Genomic DNA, 20,273 nt, shown 5'->3' with positions numbered 1-20,273 from the left:
TAAGACTTGAGATCAGATTTTATATATGCACCCCAGACTTCACTGTTATATGTGAAAAAATAGGAGAGAAAATTGCATCGAAATTTTTTTCCCTAAGAGTGGGGGTAATTTGCTGAGATTTGTGTCTTTTCTAAGACTGAAAAGGGCGTAGAGGACCTTTTCTTTCAACCTGCTCGTTTTCTTTGTCCAAGTCATTCGGTTTGGAGAAATGCTTGTTGGTGAATTTATTAAAGGTTTAATATTGTTTCGAGTAAATCATAAGTATGTTAAGGAATATCAAAATAACGCAATACGAGCATAACGTAAGCCACTTTTATTTAAATTATCTTCTACACGCGTAGCATTTACAGCAATTTTCGAAGCATTCTTCATTACATTTTAAATCGTAAAGCAATCGCCAACAGCATAATGTTGCGTTGTTGCTCTAGTTTAAAAAAATTATGTCCACGGGGTCAGAGCCACCTTATTGAGACATTAAATAATTTTCTGTTATTCGCTACTGTGCGAGGAATCTCGTGGAAGGCGCAGTTTTTAGCAGCAGGTTTCATAACTGCAATTCTTAACTAAGTACGAAATATCAGTGACGCAGTAGTGTGATTTGCCGATGAAAACGAACAGTAAAACAATCAAACTCAATGAAACAATGCAACGAGCTGCAACGTTTCTCGTCGGTCCTCTGATGTTTTTTTTTCTTTTGCTTATAAAAAAAGTGTGATTTTGAGGTCGGCTATTTTGCTAAATGAAACAATTATTTACCTCAGTACGGGTGATAACTGCTGGACATTTAAATAATTGTTAATTACAGGCAAATCTGCTACTAAAATATGACGTAAAACTCTCATTGTTGCACGGGTCCTCAACAGCTTATTAACGGTCTTCACTTCTATACAAGAAGGTCGTCAACATTTGAGTACAAACTGGTATCGTATTCTTTCATGTTGACATACGTGTGCTGAAAAAGACCAGTGAAAATTAACTCAATCAGTATTTGTGAATAAAAACTCCTGCACATTTTTTCCAAATCAGTTATGCTCTGAACGTTAAGCTAAAAGGAAAGATAATAGGAAATAAGAAATGAAACATACATTATTATTTTGCGTCATTTTAGTGATGGTGTCTTTAAGCGAGGAGAATGTCGGTCGGTCGTCTGGATTCTCTTGCCAACACTGCAGCATAATCTGGTAACTAAACAGAAATGGCCAACATCAACAGCGTTATGTTTCGGAATTATTTCACCATATGAAGTCAGGAGTCCGTTACAGGTAATGGACCCTGATGGCATAAATATAACTTGGATAACTTTTCGTGGATGTGAACAATTCAATGTGAACAAAGCATCTTCGGGAATAGAGTTGAGGATTATCGTAAAGGACAGGAAAGAATCAAGATAAGTTGCTAAAAATCCTTGAACATTTAATATCTCGACTCTGTGTCTGGAATAGAAGTTAGGTTAAAATTGCGCTGACGAACCAAAAATATTGAGTCTGTGGCACAAAAGGTGTTGGCACCAGAACTGAAACTAGTAAAATCCGATAACGCTAATTTGTCAACTGATACGATTGAAATTGCCATAAGCATGCGACCGGTTGTGGATGATTGTTTCAGAAATATGAAAAAAGGAAAGTTTGACGTGCAAGGTAGATACCAGCAACAACACTCACAGCTGATGATCAACGTGTTGAGGTTTTGGCATCCGGTATCCCTGCTGAAGCTTGTTTGCAATTTCCCGACCGTTAATCCCCGGATACGGAGAGCCACCTATAAACAACGTAAATAAACAAGAAATTGTTCTTGACTATGTAGATAAGGGGCCTAATTGATAAAAGTATTCTATTTTAATGGCAGAAAAATCATACCCACAGTAAATATTTCGTACAGAACTACACCGAAACTCCACCTGAAAATTAACAGAAACGATCAATGAATTGTTCACAGCGTTCGAATTAGGTTAAAATAAAAGTAGTTTAATGACAAAAACCTTTGTAGTCTTACAAATGCTGCGGTTGCCTTAATGAACAAATTCGTTCATAAAAATAAAAAAAAACAACCTGATCGCTAAGAGGTGGTTGGGTTTCTGTGACATTCATGCGCTTTCACTTATATAATAGCCAACGCCTAGAAGCACGCTATACTCGCATTGCTGGCAAATCCTGGCTCATGGGAAGGAAGGGAGCGTGGAGGCTTACAAACAGTCAAACGCATGGAATCTTTCCACATGCGTAGCTAACAATGCCGCTGGCCGCTGTGTTGTAAACTCCATTAAATTGCACTTAAATACATTATATCTTATGCTGTAATTAACACGAAAGCTTCTTAAAAGCTACTTTTACTAAGATGATGCAGATTAAATCTGTATGGTTACGTGAAGAGTTTGTAGCATGGTTGATACTGCAGAATAAAAGTAACTTACACGTCACTTTGTGTGGTGTATGTCCCGTAAAGTAAACCTTCATAAGCAGTCCACTTCACTGGCAGACGACCCTGTTTTACACAGACATACGAGTTACTAATTAAGCTGGTGTACAGAAAACTTTGTTCAGCCTGAAATACCTGTGATAATGTCTGATGATATAGAAGAACATAATTTCTAGTCATTTACCTTTTCGCTGTCTTCGTTAATATTTTGTGGCAAGAAAATGGGACAAGTGTCACAATTGAAAATCATGTTGTCATAAAAGTTAGGACGGAACGAAACTCGAGAAAGAACTACCCAACTCCTGATTTTGTGTAGGGAGTACGTCCCAGGGCAAAACTTTTGGTGCGAAATAACCCCTGGCGCGTTATTTACTTTTCTCGCGACATATTCCTTGCACAATCGTCTCTTGGAAATTCCCTGATATATTGGGGACGAAATTTCTTAACAATCTTGGAGAAATTGAGTACGCTTATTGGGTATAGTTTGTTAAAATTAAGTGGATAAAATAATAGTGAAACCACACGCTGAGCAATTACGTGCTCACAATTGATCATCCTTGAGTTTCTTATCGAAGAAAAACAGAACCTCTTTTTCCTTTAAGCTTCACTCATTGCAATCAAGAGTTCCGCTTTTAGGCTTAGCTATATCTATATATTGTGGTTCCTTGTCTCTGTCAAGATCAATATGTACTGAACTGCTGCATAAAACTGAATCACAATATCTCAACCAGAACGTTTAAATTCTCACTCGACTTTGTCTGGTGTAAATATCATCTCGCTGAACATTCCTCGCCATCCCAAAATCTGTCACCTTACATTTCTGTCCTTCACCAACAAGAACATTGCTGGCCGCCAAGTCATGATGAATTATCTGAAGGAAACAATTGTACGTTGCTGGTGGTATATCTGGTATCCTACTACGTTGAATATATATTGTCTCACTTTACTCCGCTATAGACCCTTTGCATAAATGGCGGCGATATTCAAATAACAATACTTATACATCCTAAGCCTCACAACCATGTGAAAAATCCTTTGTCTGGAAACATAAGGACGAGGATGTATAAAGTATTGTTATTCAAATTTGGGCGCCATTTATGCAAAGGGTCTATTGACTAAAACAAATTAAATTAAAAAAGCAAACCTTAGAAAGGATAAAGGGTAAGATAGTTAATATTCCATATAATCGTTATTTCCAAGGTAACGCCTCTCAAGTTATTGTTAGAGAAGTTAGACAAGTCCTGATGGTTCCATGGATTTCTTCATCGGACTACTACAAGGCAAATATGTAAACCAGTTTATACAAAACATACGTTTCCTATACTATGCTGATAATCTTCAGCCGGGTTAACAAATGTAGTTTGTTCGTTTGTTTCGGCGTTCAAAACACTTTAAAAAAGATAAAGGAAACTTTCCTCTCTCACCTTAATGGAGCTAAGGTAACTCATTCCATCAGCGATCTGCCAAGCAAATTGCGTCAGCTGCTGTGACGTCAAATTTGTCTGGGGTTTAACATCCGGGTCCTTAAAGTAGGTGTCATTAAGACCACGACTCTTTCTCAAGTAACCCAGCAGATCACCGTAAGGTATGTACTCGATAAGAACAGGTAACGGTTCTGCAAAGAGGAATGCGATTATTGCAGGTTATCCTTTGCATTTTTTTCTCAACAGAAGAAGCTATAAAAGCAACAATTATTCAATTTTACCAGTCTCAGTAATGCATCCCATTAGCTTGATGACATGCGGGTGCGGCTTCAGTTTCTTCATCAAATCTAGCTCCGAAAGCAAATCCTTTCTATCAGAGCTCGGTGCATCTTCTATCAGAAACGGAGAAAAGATGACTTCTAAGTGGATTTTAATTTTTCCTTTCTGAGTACGAATGTAAAATTAAAACTAGGGTAAACTGGTAAATCAGAGCAAAAAATACTAATTTCATTTTTAGGAGGATAGATAATAGTTCTATGCCACTCTCGTGGCTCTTACCCAAGTGATTTGAAATGTCGAAGGCCAGCGGCCAAATTCAGACTATAACAGAAAACGCCAGTCAGGAGGGGAATAGATTTCTAGCTAATGTTTGTTATATGGAGACTTCTGCTATTAACCATGTCAATCAATAAAGTTCAGCTTTTTTGCTCTAGTTATAACGAACCTAATCCTCCAATGGAGTTTTTGGTGGAAGCCGTTCTTAAAGTGACGAGAGGAGTGGAACATGTCCAGCTTCACGTTTTCTTTGCAATTGCAAAAAGAACAAGGAAGTTAGGACATATAGGACGGTAAAGATGTGTTAAATCTAGGCGTTGACAATGGTCGCCACGAGCCTCGACTCAGGTGAACCGAAAATTCCCTATAGCACAAAAAATTTAAACGATCTGATCGAAAAGATTGTGGTTTTAGTATAAGCACATGAATGTCTTGCAACAAGCAAGAAATGAACGAAATCTATTTTTCAAACCAGATCGACCGCTCCGCTCTTACAGACTGCCTCTTAAATTTGGCCCTCGGTGAGCTATTTCACAAACCTTTAAATCACGACAGTGGTCGCCTTGAAACTCTTCTATTTAACCCCGTTGAGGGCTTCGAGTTATGTAATCCGCTCTCTAGTTATCGTGATCCCGACTCCTGCTTTGTTACTCGGCTGCCCACTGGTAAATACGTTGTTAAGAAAGAAGTCAATGATCAATTAGATCTAAACAACAAAGTCAGTTTTTCTACAATGCAAGTAAATGCACGAAGCTTGTTCATGAATTTTGATAAATTTAAGATAATGTGGAGAAATATGCAAAAAATTATTTTCTGAAATCGGTGTGTCGAAACCCTGGGTTAGGGTAAATATCACTGGATACAATTTGATCCAACTATCGTACGTCAAAAGCCTGTGGCGGAGTTGGAATCTACTTACAAAATGAAGATGATGGTAGTGGTGATGAATTTGACACAAGATCTCGCCAATTTGAATTGAAATTGCAAGTCGCAGCGCACAAGTAGCAAAGGTTGAAGAAAATTAATCATTCACTATAGAGACCTCCCTGGGCTATACACGCCCTTGTTCTACACACCCACTTATGTAATGCACATACCTTTGAGCATTTTAACAGCCACAGTTGTCAGTCCCTTTATTCCATTGATATTCCAAGCCAATGCTTTAGCAACCTGAGAGAAAGTCCCTGTTCCAATCACTTTTGAGATCTGAACATATTCCCGGCTGATTTCCCATTTCCGTAACTTGGTTGCCGGATTAAGTGGCATATATTCCTGGTCCGAGTTAACTTGATTCGACTGATTTTCTCCACTGGGCAAGTCTCCTGGTTGGCGCGACTGTAAAGTGGCAGACGCTTCATCTCTTATTATCAAATTGGGCGATGTGTTTGTGTATGCTGCAGTAACATGATCCTGTAAAAAGGTAGAACAGTAGTGGTAATGACAAAAAATTTCGCTGTTAATATATTATGACATTCTCTGTACAGAGACAGTACGTGGTTCGTAATACATCTACAATGTACAAAGTAACTGTCAAACCAGGACTGCCCACGCTAAAATTCTGGCCTGTTTCCTTTTTATAAGAGTTGCTATCTTGAAATATATCATTCCAGCATTCCATTTATCTAATGTTAGATTTCTTAACAATTTAACTCTAAAACACTGCAACAATATGGAAAAACTTAAAACCATTTTGGTTTAAAAGCAACGATGACGTTTCCACGTTCGCTTAACATCATTATGAAGTCAACCGAGTGAATAAAATGGGTACAAATTTTAAAATAAACTAAGAATACCTAAGAGACACGAATGCAAAGAAATCAATGATAAAAAATTGATAAAAAATTCTCAAAAGTGCTAAACATATCCAAAATAAAATATTTGCACGCAGAGTCACGTAAAAAGTTTGGCACGAATTGAGTCTTTTTGTGTATTTAACACAGGGCTCAATTCCTTAATGAAGAACATTTCAAAAACTAAACAATCAAAAAAATAGTCCATCAGCTGGGGTGGTTGTATGGCTCACTTAAGGGGAACAAACGAAACTTGTATATTCTTAATCTTTCACTATTAAGCATCATAAAAATGCATGATAGCAAGGATAAAACGGTAGCTTTCACTGTGTAAATCGAATTTTAAATTTACCCCCAATACGATCCTTTTGGTCGCCATCTTGGAATTCTAAATAATATTTTCTTATATGTTTCTTTTCTTAGAGGCACTTAATACTTTGCCTGGGCGTATATTTGGGAAAATTAGTATCTTAGATATTATTTCAGTGTTGTCTGTTGTTGTGCAAGCTATGATGACGTCATATATTACGTCACAAGGGCCGCCATTTTGTTTTCTAGTTTATATATTCAACCTCTATTTTAACCATCTGAAATAACTAAATTACCAATAAGGTGCTCCAAATCACTGTACTAGAAAAAACCTTTTTCTACGTTTAGTTAATTAAGCACAGTACGCCATGAACCAATATACATAACTCAACATAGATACATGTAACTAGGTCCAAACTTCAGTCTAGAGCTCGTTCGAGTACAGAAACGCCAGGCTTGTATAACGCCCTTTGTCACTGCTGTCACTTGCATTTGGATCTATAACTTCTCCAAGTCATAAACAATTCATCAAGCTTAAACACGGTAAATCATGACCGTGACGGTGTTTGAATATCTGATTGTTTTAGCAGATATTTCTACGATTTTAGTTTTCTGTTTATCCTTAGTTTTAGTTCCGATCGAGAAGTTATTTGAAACACTCAAGACTCTGTTTGAGCACCTTTCCAAACACCTCAAAAATTGTCCAAAATACTCAGCTACTAGCGTCGTATTTCAACTGCCTTCTCTGCGGTGACGGCTCCTCTCCAGATTGCCACTTGATAATTTTCTCTAGTAACGCGACGTCATAGAGATGAATGACATGGTTACAAAACCTCTGGCTAGACTTTCCCGCTTCTGGCACAGTGGAATTCATAGCGCAGCGCATCCATACTCTGGCATCCCTTCTCGTACAGCTGTCACATGAGTGCTTCCTCCAGTATCTCTCTGGATACTGTTCACTCCTTCCCAATTCTCGCCATAGCTGGGACCTACCTTTCACTGTATTAGAGAATTATAAGCTGAACTGCTCACCAGAGAGTATCACAGCCTGTGATCCTGTGTATGCCAATTAGGACTTTCATGAAGTAGAGCTTGTCAATGCCTTGGTCAAGTTACTTCTCCAAGCTGTTAATAACTAAAGAAATTTTATCATTCTGGTCTTTCCGCCTCTTCCATTCTTCATGTAGCACATTCCAAGGTTTTGGCTTTGACCAAGCAGTAGGACAAAGATATCAGTGTCGGGGTGGATGACGCACCTGCCTCCCACGAACCGAGCATGGAGAACCAGCCTCGTCATGATTACACCCTATCTCAGGAACTGGTGCGCATGTGGCTGCGTCTTAGTCTCTAGCACTGATCTTCGGTTGTCACGTACATGATCCGGTCACCGAGCCTGCCTCAGAATGCTTCTTTCTTCCACAGTAACACGAGGGAATTGACAATGTCAGGCTTGTTTGCAGTGACACTGAAAATTCTTGTTCCCTGACTTCGCAGCATAGTTAGGGAGTATGTTCTTGTACTGTTCAACGCCAGAGGTAGACACTCTTTAAAATCTTTCGACATTCTTTATTGATACCTCCCGATACATGTTGAACACTTCTCCACGTGCCTGTTGCCGGTGCTCATTACCAACTCAAACACTTTCTTAGCAACCACATGAGACATACCTCCAGAGGGCGGGATATTCAACTTCTGCAAGACCACCATTCCAGGTACACTGAAAATACTGGTTGCGTTCTCTGGGTATTTCTCGGTGACTGTGATACTCTAGCTGTTGGGAGAGTTTTGCTTCTGTTGGGAGGCTTTGTGCAGTTGTTTTTCGCGGGAGTCCACAAGGATCAGCAAGAGACCGACAAGTGCCATCAGAGCAAATACATCTCGATCCATACGAGGAGGAAGTATTACATCCTAGTTGTGAACCTTGCGCACAGCCTACAGATCCTTAAAAGACTTCAGCTTGGCTTTCTTCAATGGATCTAAGTGATCTGAAGCGGGATCAGATGAGCAAAGGTCGTTATAAAGTCATCCACTGCTTCCTTTACCTAGCCCTTGGCCTGCAATAAGTCATCACTTGCTCCTGTTGTCGCTTTGATACCCAAGCGTGGAGAAGCTCATTAGCGCTGCATCTTGTTTCCTGATCCACCAACTTTCCCACAGCTTTGATGTCTTCTTTGATGCGTGCTGGAGCCAACCCCATAAGGATGTAGGTCTGTGATGAAGTGATAGCCCAATACTCGTGAAGAAGCTTCCTGGGCTAACCTAGAACCCTAACAACTGCATACAGTGCATTCACCCACCAGATCAGATCATGGTTCAGAGGAAACACGTTCGCACTTTCGTTTGTGAGACCGTGTGTTTGGGAACCGGTGCTGGATGTCGGAAACAGGCAAATGTTCTGAGGGCTTTGTTTCAACAAACTTGCAATTTAAACAAATATTTTATCTACTTGCCCTCTTTTTATGAAATAATTTTGAGAACAGTACCCCACAATGTTTTTGCAATGATTATCAGTGCAAAATGATCATATTGTGACCAATAATCAGGCGTTATGATGTCACTTATGACGTCATGTACTGATAATTCAAGCACTTGAACAAATGGACATCAAGTTTGTAGTTCCGATACGTTTAACATTTACATTTAAAACACGATTCGGGTACATTAAAGGAATACAAACCACTTTTAAGCGTTCCCAAAAATCCAAGATGGCGGCAAAAGAAGGGTATGTAGGGCAAAATTCAAAATTCGCTTTACAAAGTGAGAGCTACCGTTCTTTCCTTGCTATCATACATTTTTATGATGCTTGGTAGTCAAAAATTAAGATAAGACATGTTTTGGCTGTTCCCCTTAAGTGAGCCATAAACCCAAATTTTCGGCTCTCAGCTGATGGACTAAAATGACGTTAAGCGAACGTGGAAACGTCGTCGTCGTTTTTAACCCAAAATGGTTTCAAATTTTTCTATATCGTTGCAGTGTTTTATAGTTTTATTGTTAGATTTCTAGAATAAAAAAATTTTCGGCATGAGTACCTTACATAATCTCGGCATTAATTTTATATTCTGAGCATTTTTACCACGTTTTCAGTTCAACGAAATAATTAAGCGATAAATCAGACATTTAGTTAATTGTTATCTCTTATTTTCAAAGTTGTATCATTAATTAACCGTTGAAAGTTATTGAAGCAAGTTTAAAAAAGTACGCAAAACGTTCAGTCTCGTGCAAATTCATATGATAAGATTGCCGCTATCAAAACTACTCACACGCGTAGTGGTAACATCACAACGCATGGTTAGCAGTTGGTGACGCGTTGGTAATACGAGGTGAAGCCTTTGCAAAGCATACCTACTGCAACGTGAACTTGGGTTGGAATGTAAATTGGTCACAACCTAGAGCGCATTTTTAAGCATATAGACTGTGATGATCAACTGATGTGTATTGCATAAGTCATTTTCAGGTGATATAACTTAAAAGTATAACATAGAAAATATAGGCCAATCAGGTACAAAACCTTTTTTATCATCATGATTTGACAAACCAGCTGGAAATAATCGTGAAAAGCGAAATGCCATCAAAACTGAACTGAGGACTATGCGACAGTCTTAGCACAACGTACACAAATATGAGTGAAAACCTACTTTACTTCAAATTTGTAAATTAAAGACAATCGTGATGCTGCAAGGATGGAGTGTATCACTACTATAGAACTGGTGCAGGTTAGTAAGCACTTACAGTTATTTGACTATTCTGGTTGTATTTCCTTTGGTAACCAAAACTGTAAGAGAAAAACACAAAATGAACAATGTATAAACTCGTCATGTCAAATGTGCATGAAGGATGGCAGACATCCAGCAGAAGGACAGCCAGTGTTACAAACAACTCAAGACAGGAAAATGAAATGACTTCTGGTTTACCAGCAAGACTACCAATTTGGCCGTTTTCAAGTAGTGTGCAGAGAATGTCGACTCACTGTTAGCAATCACTGTTAATTCCTTAAGTCACTCTTAATCGTTAAGTTTGTTTAAGAAAACTTAAATCAAAACCCTTGTAAAACTCAGTTGAAATATGCAGCTTGAAATTATGACCAACTGTTAAATACTACTACTAAAACCTTGTCAACAGCCATTTCCCCTCTCAAGGTTTCATGGCTATAAAATCTGGCAGTTGTTTTCAGATGGAATAACAGTTGAAACATGGCCTACTACATTCGCTTTCAAAATGATACAAGAAACAGAGATTTGGTTGTATAATCCAGGCGTTATATACCTGGTGTACACAAGCAAACGAAATGCGTCCAGAAAAAGCACTTTCTGCCTAGATGTTCATAAAAAGACGTATAGTTTTTAAAAATTTTGACGTCATCAGTCTTAGAAATGCTGCTGATGCTGGTTCCAGGTTAGTTTCGACCAGTGGGTGTCTGTTTTATTACGTAAGGATAGCAGATACACGTCGTATGTACGTTGTTCTACTCCATGTGAGAAAAACCGATTGATTTTTCCATTTTACTCATATATTGCTAAGCTTACCTACAGACATGATTCGCAGTCATTACAATCAGAAGTTTACAATGCTAGAAGTCTACATTTTCAGATTTAAAGATCACGCGCGATCACACTCGTGAGTAGGCTATTTATAGAGTTGATTTGGAGGTCATTCCATAAAACTTTTTTTTTTTTTTCAACGCTAATAAAATCCTGGCACCGAAGTTTCAGCCTCTAAAGCACAGGTTTTCCTTATAAAATTCGTCTTCAAAGAAGCACAGAATTCGACATCGTTGCCGCCATTTTGACCAGTACTAAGCAGCCAGGCCTCGATTTGTGACGTCATTCCGTCTAAGGGTTTTTGTCCATGGCTTCCGAAAAGCCTTTTAACTACCACTCTAGGTTATGGCTGCTCTTGAACCATATTATTTTGAGCCAAACGGGCTCCAAATCACGAAAATGATAACGGTGAAGATATTGAAGTGGATAATTTCTTGGAAGAGATACATTGTGCTGACACTGTGAAAGATGCCATATCAACTGCAGGTTTTTCTGCTTCTCACCAATTTTGAGTTGGACGAAATGACGTCACATAAAAACGGCCTGGCTACCAAGTACAGTTTCAAAATGGCCACGTCCAAAGTCGAATTTTCGGCTTCATTCAAGACGAATTTCTTCAGGATAGCAGGTACTTTAGAGGCTGAAACTGCGGTCAGTGGAAAAACCCAATGTTTACTTGTCATAGGTGGAAACAAAAAAGTAACCTTTTTGGAGTGACCTTGTCCTGTAAGCTTCGTGGGAAATAATATTTTCTGCTGTTTTCATTGGTCAAAGGGAGGACACGCGTGCCAGAGAAAGATCACTCTCACAAATAACGAAGAGATAACAAGTCCAGTGTTAGTGAGATTGACCAAATGGGGGAGAGCATGCGTGAGCCCGTCATGGTTGGACGTGGTTTCTGAGCGGAGCTTAAGTTTCCTTCTTTTATAATATTTCCTTGGTATTTTCGACCTTAATCACATCTTGGAGTGATGCTATGTAGTGCCAATTTCAATGAAGAAGACTAGTGGGAAACATAAAAGAGGAGAAAGAGGTTCATTGGAAGAAGAAGATAACGTTTCGAAACGATGCAATATGGCGGCTAGTGTCGGCGAAGTACCAACTGCTGCAGCCACTCAGCCCGAACCAAACCTAATTGACATCAAGGAGATGCTAGTTGAAATACAAACTACAGTTGCAACGATACTCAGGGAAAACCAAGAACTGAAGCAAGAAATTCTAGAGCTGAAATCCGCCCTAAATGCCAACCAAAGGGAAACGGAGAAGCTTAAAACGAAACTTACCAAAGCCGAGAAAGCAAATGACACGTTGAGGAACGAGCTTAACCACACAAGAATGAAACTAAAAGATCATACTGAAGAAATGAATAACTTAGAAGAAAAATATGACGACCTGGAGCAATATTCTCGTAAGAATTCGTTGGAAATTTTGGGCGTACCTGAAGGCGCGTACACATCAACCGACGAAGTTGTTACCCGTATTGGAGAAGCCATAAACGTCGATATCAAACCGGAAGATATAGAAATATCACACAAACTGAAAAGAAAAACCACTAAACCCGTAATTGTCAAATTCGTGAGCCACAAAGTAAAATCTCTTCTCTACAAAGCGAGAACCAAGCTTAAAAACGTGAAAACCTCTGACGTATTTCCAAGCTATGCTTTCGCGTCTCGAGAAGACCAGCGTATATTCATCAACGAGAATCTTACGAATTATCGAAGAGAGCTTTTCTGGAAAGCAAACAAGATGAAGAAAGATAATATGATTACCAGCACTTGGACAATGGATGGAAAAATATTCGTAAAGACATCGCCGAGCGGAGCACCGGTAAGGATTTATTGCGTAGAGGACTTAGACGATCTCTAAACTGTGTTAATATCAAAGGACTGCTAAATAAAAGAAGGGACTACGGACTGGATTGCTAAGCGAAGGAACTCCTAAAATAGGTCTGTTTTTTAAATTCATTATTGGTAATTTTTTTGTTTTCTTTTGTTTTGTTTTGGTGCTTACAATTGTTAATACGAGGGGGAATGCGAACCGAATTTTTTATTCCAAAAATCTATCCTTAAATGCATAAATTACACCTACACAAATGTTCGGTAATTTCATTGAATGTGAGAGGTCTCAGAGATACGGTTAAGAGAAGGAGCATTTTTATGTATTTGAAAGATCAGGAGGCCAATTTTTATTTTCTGCAAGAAACGTTTTCCAAAGTAAGCGACGAAGCCGTTTGGAGAAATGAATGGGGAGGTGAAATTTACTTTTCTCACGGGACTTCTCATAGCAAAGGTGTTTGTATCTTGATTAATCGAACGGTAAAAGAAAAAGTGACCTTCACATCCAGTGACGCGGACGGTAGAATAATCTTAATCAACCTCACTTACAACGGTCTAAAATTGTCATTTTGTAATATATACGCGCCCAACGACCACACACAACAAGTAAGTTTCATTCAAGAACTAAATTGTCTCTTAATTGACAAATCGGAAATTACAACTCTTATAGTAGGAGGTGATTGGAATTGTACGCTATCTAAAAAAGACAAAAAAGGTGGTTCTCCTTGGAGGCCAACAGCATATAGGAATTTGGTAAATATCACCATGGATACCCTTGACCTTGTCGACATACAAAGAACTCGTTATCCGAATGTTAACAAGTTCTCTTACAGGTCTAAAACGTTAGGCGTGAAATCAAGGATAGACTTCTTTTTAATATCCAAGCACTTGACAAAATTTGTTAAAAAAGTGGACATCCAAACCTCAATAGCACCAGATCACAACACGATATTATTATCATTGTCGTGGCCGAACGAGAATCCTCGAGGACCGGGTTTTTGGAAATTCAATAATTCTCTATTAGAGGACAAGGAATACACAACCAAAATTCTAGAATTATATCCTCAGCTTCGCGAAAAATATAATTATGTAAATGACCAACAGCTGTTTTGGGAACTGATTAAAATGGAAATAAGAAGCACAACCATTTCGTTCTCTAAAGGAAAAGCACAGGCGATTCGTAAGCATGAAGTGGAGATCAAACAACAACTTGATGAGCTGGATAAAATAATCTGCAATAGCCAGAACCTTGATAACATTGACGGAATTCTTAAACAATATGATGACCTCAAAAAAGAACTCCAACATCAATATAATAATAAAGGTAAATCTGCAATCTTCAGATCTAAATGCCGCTGGGTAGAAGAGGGCGAAAAAGCCACAAAATACTTTTTTAATTTAGAAAAAAGGAACTATAATAGAAAAACTATCAACGAAATTAAATTGGAAAATGATGAAACAACTACTGATGAAACACAAATTCTATCGATGATCCAAATATATTATAGTAATTTGTATAATTCTCAAACAACAGATGCACAGGATAGCTTTGAAATGTTTACCGAAAGCATGGAAATTCCTAAACTAGACGATGCAGAAAGAGATGCTTTAGACGGTCCTTTGACTTACGGAGAATGTAAAAAATCATTGGAGACTTTTGAAAACGGAAAATCACCAGGCGAGGATGGTTTTATCGTAGAATTTTATAAGCATTTCTTTGATCTTGTAGGAGCAGATCTATTAGCAAGCCTGAATGGAGCATACGAGCATGGGGGGTTATCGGTCTCTCAGCGTAGAGGCATAATTACGCTTTTACCGAAAGACGACGCTGAATTATTGCTTTTACAGAATTGGCGACCAATCACTTTACTTAATGTGGATTATAAAATTGCATCAAAAGCCATCCAAGGCGAATTGAGCCAATGCTCTCAAAACTCGTACATCCGGACCAAACGGGCGTCATAAAAGGAAGGTATATTGGAGAAAATGTAAGATTAATAAGTGATATTATGGAGCAAACTCAGGTGAACAACACTCCAGGTATATTAATATCAGTTGATTTTAAAAAAGCTTTTGACTCACTGGAATGGTCTTGTATTCAAAGTGCTCTCAAAAAATTCAATTTCGGTGATAGCTTAAGAAAATGGATCGAGATCTTCTACATGGACATAGAAAGCGCAGCTTTGAACAACGGTTTTGCAACGGACTGGTTTAAACCCTCTAGAGGAGTTAGACAAGGATGCCCACTCTCGCCATATCTGTTTATCCTGACAGGAGAAATACTATCAAACAAAATAAGACAAAACTCAACCATAAAAGGAATCAGAATTTTTGGCTCAGAGATCAAACTAAGCCAATTTGCAGACGATACCAACTTATTTTGTGCTGAGGTGGCTTCTGCTGAACAAGCCCTGAAAACTATGAGTGCTTTTGGGAATTTCTCTGGATTAGTGCTCAACGTAGAGAAAACAAAAGCATTCTGGTTAGGGAAATGGTTGAATAATAGAACCAAACCACTAGGGATGAAATGGATGAATACTCCCACAAAATTACTAGGAATCTATATTTCCTATGACGAAAAAGGTAATAACCAGATGAACTTTAATTTGAAAGTACAAAAATTGCAGACAAATTTAGACATTTGGAAATCGAGAGGATTAACACTCTATGGAAAAGTACTGACAATTAAATCTTTGGGGTTATCTAACTTAATATACTCAATTTCAAATGTTAACGTCCCTAAGGAAATAGTGCCAATGGTAAAAGATAAAATGTTTCGTTTCCTTTGGAAAAATAAGAAGGACAAAATAAAACGGACTAGTATGTACCAAGACCTTTCCTCGGGAGGCTTACGGATGGTTGACATCGAACTTACGATAAAATCGCTCAGACTTGCATGGATCAAAAGACTTCTCTTTAGAGATAACTGCAATTGGAAAGTAGTACCGGACTACTTTTTTAACAAACACGGAGGTCTCAATTTCCTGCTTCGATGTAACTACGATGTCAAATATTTAAGGCACATTCCAACATTCTACAGAGACATACTTATTGCATTTGATGAAATCAAGACTCTGTACAATTATGATCAAGGAGCCGAAACCATTCTCTTTAATAACAAAGAAATCTTAGTTGATGGAAAACCGCTATTTATAAGGGAATGGTTTGTCAAGGGTATCCACACGATCCAACAGCTTTTTAATGAAAATGGTCAATACCTAACTTTTCAAGAATTTCATGCTAAATATCATTGTAACACAAATTTTCTCCAGTTCTATCAAATCTTGAGTGCAATTCCTGTGAGCTTGAAGAACAGAGCGCGAGTCCTAGGGCAAAACTCGATCTTTAATTATAGAGAAAACTGGAAATCTTTTTTACTGAACGAAACTAATCAAATCAATTTTGAAACGTATAAGGCAAGAGACTATTACCGCCTACTTCTTGTTAAGAAACACCAATCACCTCATACTGGCCCGGAAAGATGGAAAAGAGATATTTCAATAGACACAGAGAATTGGACAGATGTCTTTAAAATGGCTTCAAAAACATGCAAAGAAAATAAGTTGAAAGGATTTCAATTCAGACTTATCCATAGGATTGTCATTACAAAGAAAGAACTCTTCAGATATGGGATAAATACAGACAGTGACTGCATCTACTGTGGTGAGCCAGACTCTATAAATCACACCTTTATCGATTGCGAATTTACAAAAACCTTCACATGCAAAGTCATCAATTGGTTTAACACTCAGAATGGTTCAAACTTTAAGCCAGATACAAAAGAAACGCTTTTCGCCACCTTTAAACACCCAACATATATGGAGCTAGTGAGAAAATTCAATTACACCCTCCTTTTTATGAATTTCTATGTGTATATAAGTAAACTAAACAACAGTTCGCTTGTACTACCCGAATTTATTGCTAGAATCAACTATAAATACAAAGTTGAAAATTTGTAAATTAACACCGAAAAAGTACTCGTAACGTAACAATGCTCGTCACAAACTTTATAGACTAAGTTACTTTTAATTGTATTAAATCAAGATTAGAAACCGTTCCTCCTCCCCCTTCCCCGCGCTACGAGTTGTTTGTTTGCTTTTTTGCTTATTTTGTAATTTTAAGTTTTCCTTTCCTTTTATTGTTTTTTTCTTTCTCTTTTTATTTCTGTTTCTTGCTTTTTATCCTGTTTAATTTAATTGTAGCTAATGTGTGCTGTCAGAATTAATTAATTATTTTATGGTATTCGTTTTCCTAATGTAAGTAACACCTGATGTAAATAAGTAATGTACATTGTAGTATCGGAGTAGCCATGCCAGAGTACTTTGTTATTGTAATTTTTGTAATTTGTGATACGTGTAATTTGTTAAGACGTGTTACTTTAAGTAATAATAATAATAATAATAATAATAATAATAATAATAATAAAAGAGATTGACCAAATCACCTTGATAAATGATCAAAGTGGCTATGAGCCACTCAACTTGGAAAATGGATCGTCTGTAAACAGTGACAGTTTTAATGCCATTGACTTAAGGTTTTAAAAAGTAGGTTAAGTTAAAGTTAAAGCCCACTGGCATTGTTAAGAAATAGTGCAAAACTCAACGGTAAGAGAATACACGAGGAGATGTATCACTGTTGAAAACATTCATGAAGTTATCGGTCCGAGAGACCGAGACAGTTGGAAAGAAAGTAGCGCTTCTTGTCCGATCACCAAAGCAATAATAATTCTCATTTTCATTCCTTTCATTTTTTTTGGTCTTTATTTTCCCAGCCAGTATCAGTGATTTTTTTCTTTCTTTGTTACCTTTTCTCATCTTAGAAATATCAAAAAAATGCCTTCAGTGTAGAGTCACTATACCACAAGGACAGCACCACGTCTCGTCCGCTCAACAAAGTTAAGCCCTGTTCGGCGGGGTTCCTACTTGGATGGGTGACCAAATACGAATACCCCGTGTTGTAATAACTTTTTCTTCTTTTTTCCCTCCCTTTCCAAGGCGATATTAAAGACTGCAGAACTCACAGCCTTGAGTAATGTCGTTTCTTCTATTTATCAACTATTTGTTCCTTATTTCGTCATGTCCGTATTTATGTGTATCTATTTAATATATGGTATAAATAAAAACAGCGGAACAAGTCGTTCGAATTCTGCTCAATTCTCTTGACTGTTGATCGTCCAACACATTTAATCACTGCTTGAATCATTTGAAAATTCATACAGCTCGTCAATTTTGTGACTTTCCATGTCCTCTTTTTCGGCAATCGAGTATGGTTAAACCTGTACGAGCGGGCACCTTCGGAAAATAAGCTATTTATATAATTACTGGTAGCTTTTATTTACAAAAACGTTCGCGCGAAAGTTTATTCAATGTAGAGCATTTTTGCGGTAAGATATTGAGCACTTGCGTCAGAAATTCAAATAATAACTAACTTGACACGGTGCAAGCGACTGTGAAACGACCTTAAAATGGCGGATGTTCGAAACTAGAGGGGGAACTCCTATCTGAAAAGGTCGAGCTCGGGTAGAAATCAAGGATTCTGGTCTCACCTAGGGTGTTGACAACGAAACGTCAACATTTTTAGCTATCAAAGTATCCTTTAGGGTGCACTCGAAGAAATAATAATTAAAAGAAACACTCTCATTTAATTTCTGTTTTAAGGCTTGATTTGCGCTGAGCTCTCGAGTACGCGAGTCGGGTCTACAAGTGCGCGCGGGATCTTTCTTAAACAGTGGCTAGTAATCGAACCTATCCCGTTTTAAGTGGTATCTTTTAGGGGTCTAATAAAGCTCAAGCAACTCCCATATTAGTCTCCTTTAGAAGTTAAATTCAAATTTTCCGACGAGCATCCCTGACCTTTTCATATGGGAGTTCCCCCGGGTTTCCAAATGTCTAACAGGAAGTGAAGGAGTGAAGGAGTGAAGGAGTGAAGGAGAGAAGGAGTGAAGGGCGGAAGGGGGGAAGGGGGGAAAGAGGGAAAGTGGGAAGGGGGAGGGGCGAAGGGGCGAAGGGGCGAAGGGGCGAAGGGGCGAAGGGGCGAAGGGGCGAAGGGGCGAAGGGGCGAAGGGGCGAAGGGGCGAAGGGGCGAAGGGGCGAAGGGGCGAAGGGGCGAAGGGGCGAAGGGGCAAAAATGACAACGACATATGTTACCTACCCTGTGGTACTACCAGGCCCTATAAACAGAAAAGAGTATGATTAACTGCAGTATAAAATAAACCTCTCACAAGGCCCGTTATGTATTAGTGGGAGTACACCGATGAAAGCCACCCTCAACGAACAAACTGGGAGCATTTATAACGTTTCATAACATGTGACACAAGAGTAATTAGGTATAGGAAGAGCAATTATCGGAAAGAAATGTAACTCGCTTAAGGACGGTCTTTTGTTAGTGTGCACACATTCTGTGCATCATGCAAGGTATGGTTTGAGCGCACCACGCGGACGTTGCCAAGTACATGACTAAAATGAAAGCAAATTTTCCTACTGTGAACAAATCAAGTTTAATGAACTTGTACTTAAACCAGGAACACCAGAATAGCAGCATATCGCTAACCACTAACTGTTAACGTACTAGCTGTTATCTGTCGAAAATTATACTGAAATCCAATGTAAACATGTACCTGCAGACGGCGTAGTGCGCACGCAAAACAAGTGCGAGATACGCAAATGTCTTACTTACCGGGGAGGTGACAGGAAAAAATGTAACGGGCGCCGTAAAAGTATTCAAAAAAGATCAATAACTTTCAAAAACGCGTGGTCACTCCTACATTTTATGTTATGAAATGGACGTGGCAAGCGTATTCAACATGTGATTAGTTTCTGGTTGTGAGCAAAAGGTATTTAAACTGTACTTTAACCAGAGGAAGGCTGTCAGAGACGCTAAAAGCGCTGTTGGAACGATTTTGTCATTAAAAACAAACCAAAAATGGTTTTCATGTTACCTTTTACCATGCAGTTTTAAGATCTTTATAAATGTGTTTGCTTTTCTGTACGTAAAGGCAAATTGTAAGGAAATCTGTTAAGAAATAACCGTTCCTTCTTTTTTCAGAAAAATGCTGATGTCAGCATGTTTGTTGAGATTCAAAGTTAATTGTCTCAAAAAAATTCATGGCTACCCCCATTTTTCTTTGTGAATTCTAATAGCCCTTCCAAGGATCTACTTTTTTCCGCCTGATCCTAATTTGGCGCAAAAACCTTTGTATTTAGTAGGCACCATCCTTAAACAAGGAAGATGTTCATCACTCAGTGTGGCACAAGATACTTGATCGATACTGGAGAAGAAATCTGAATCCTCCTAACAGGCCGATCAAACATGTTACGTTTCAAGAAAGTCATAGATAACATTCCAGCTTGCAGTAGTTGTATTCACTGACTACTGAAGAATACCTTTCTAATAAGTTCTAATTATTTG

General features: G+C 38.3%; 2 protein-coding genes across 2 annotated transcripts in view; one reads left to right on the top strand and one right to left on the bottom strand.

Moving 5' to 3' along the window:
- Positions 1-298: 298 nt before the first annotated feature.
- Positions 299-20,273, bottom strand: part of LOC110068260 (fibroblast growth factor receptor 3-like) — a 40,674-nt gene continuing 20,699 nt past the window's right edge. The window contains exons 9-19 of the mRNA XM_089294451.1: positions 19,017-19,035; positions 10,223-10,265; positions 5,492-5,804; positions 4,121-4,231; positions 3,840-4,030; positions 3,164-3,286; positions 2,411-2,481; positions 1,857-1,897; positions 1,662-1,758; positions 1,086-1,185; positions 299-952 (exon numbers count right to left, since the gene is read on the bottom strand). Of these exons, the coding sequence (XP_089150577.1) occupies positions 884-952; positions 1,086-1,185; positions 1,662-1,758; positions 1,857-1,897; positions 2,411-2,481; positions 3,164-3,286; positions 3,840-4,030; positions 4,121-4,231; positions 5,492-5,804; positions 10,223-10,265; positions 19,017-19,035 (1,178 nt within the window). The 3' untranslated portion in view covers positions 299-883. The remainder of the gene's footprint in view (positions 953-1,085; positions 1,186-1,661; positions 1,759-1,856; positions 1,898-2,410; positions 2,482-3,163; positions 3,287-3,839; positions 4,031-4,120; positions 4,232-5,491; positions 5,805-10,222; positions 10,266-19,016; positions 19,036-20,273) is intronic.
- Positions 11,894-12,949, top strand: LOC149109456 (uncharacterized). Its single transcript, XM_089294380.1, has one exon. The coding sequence runs from the start codon at positions 12,025-12,027 to the stop codon at positions 12,895-12,897; it is 873 nt and encodes a 290-aa protein (XP_089150506.1). The 5' UTR covers positions 11,894-12,024; the 3' UTR covers positions 12,898-12,949.

The sequence above is a fragment of the Orbicella faveolata genome, unplaced genomic scaffold (assembly GCF_042242905.1).
Source record: "Orbicella faveolata isolate gen_17 unplaced genomic scaffold, um_ofav_v1 contig_25, whole genome shotgun sequence".
In the NCBI taxonomy this organism is placed as follows: Eukaryota; Metazoa; Cnidaria; class Anthozoa; order Scleractinia; family Merulinidae; genus Orbicella; species Orbicella faveolata.
This window is presented reverse-complemented; position numbering and strand designations above follow the sequence as displayed.

Bases quoted from the DNA above. Each gene is read 5' to 3' on its own strand.
- LOC149109456 (XM_089294380.1), top strand. From the start codon at position 12,025: ATGAAGAAGACTAGTGGGAAACATAAAAGAGGAGAAAGAGGTTCATTG.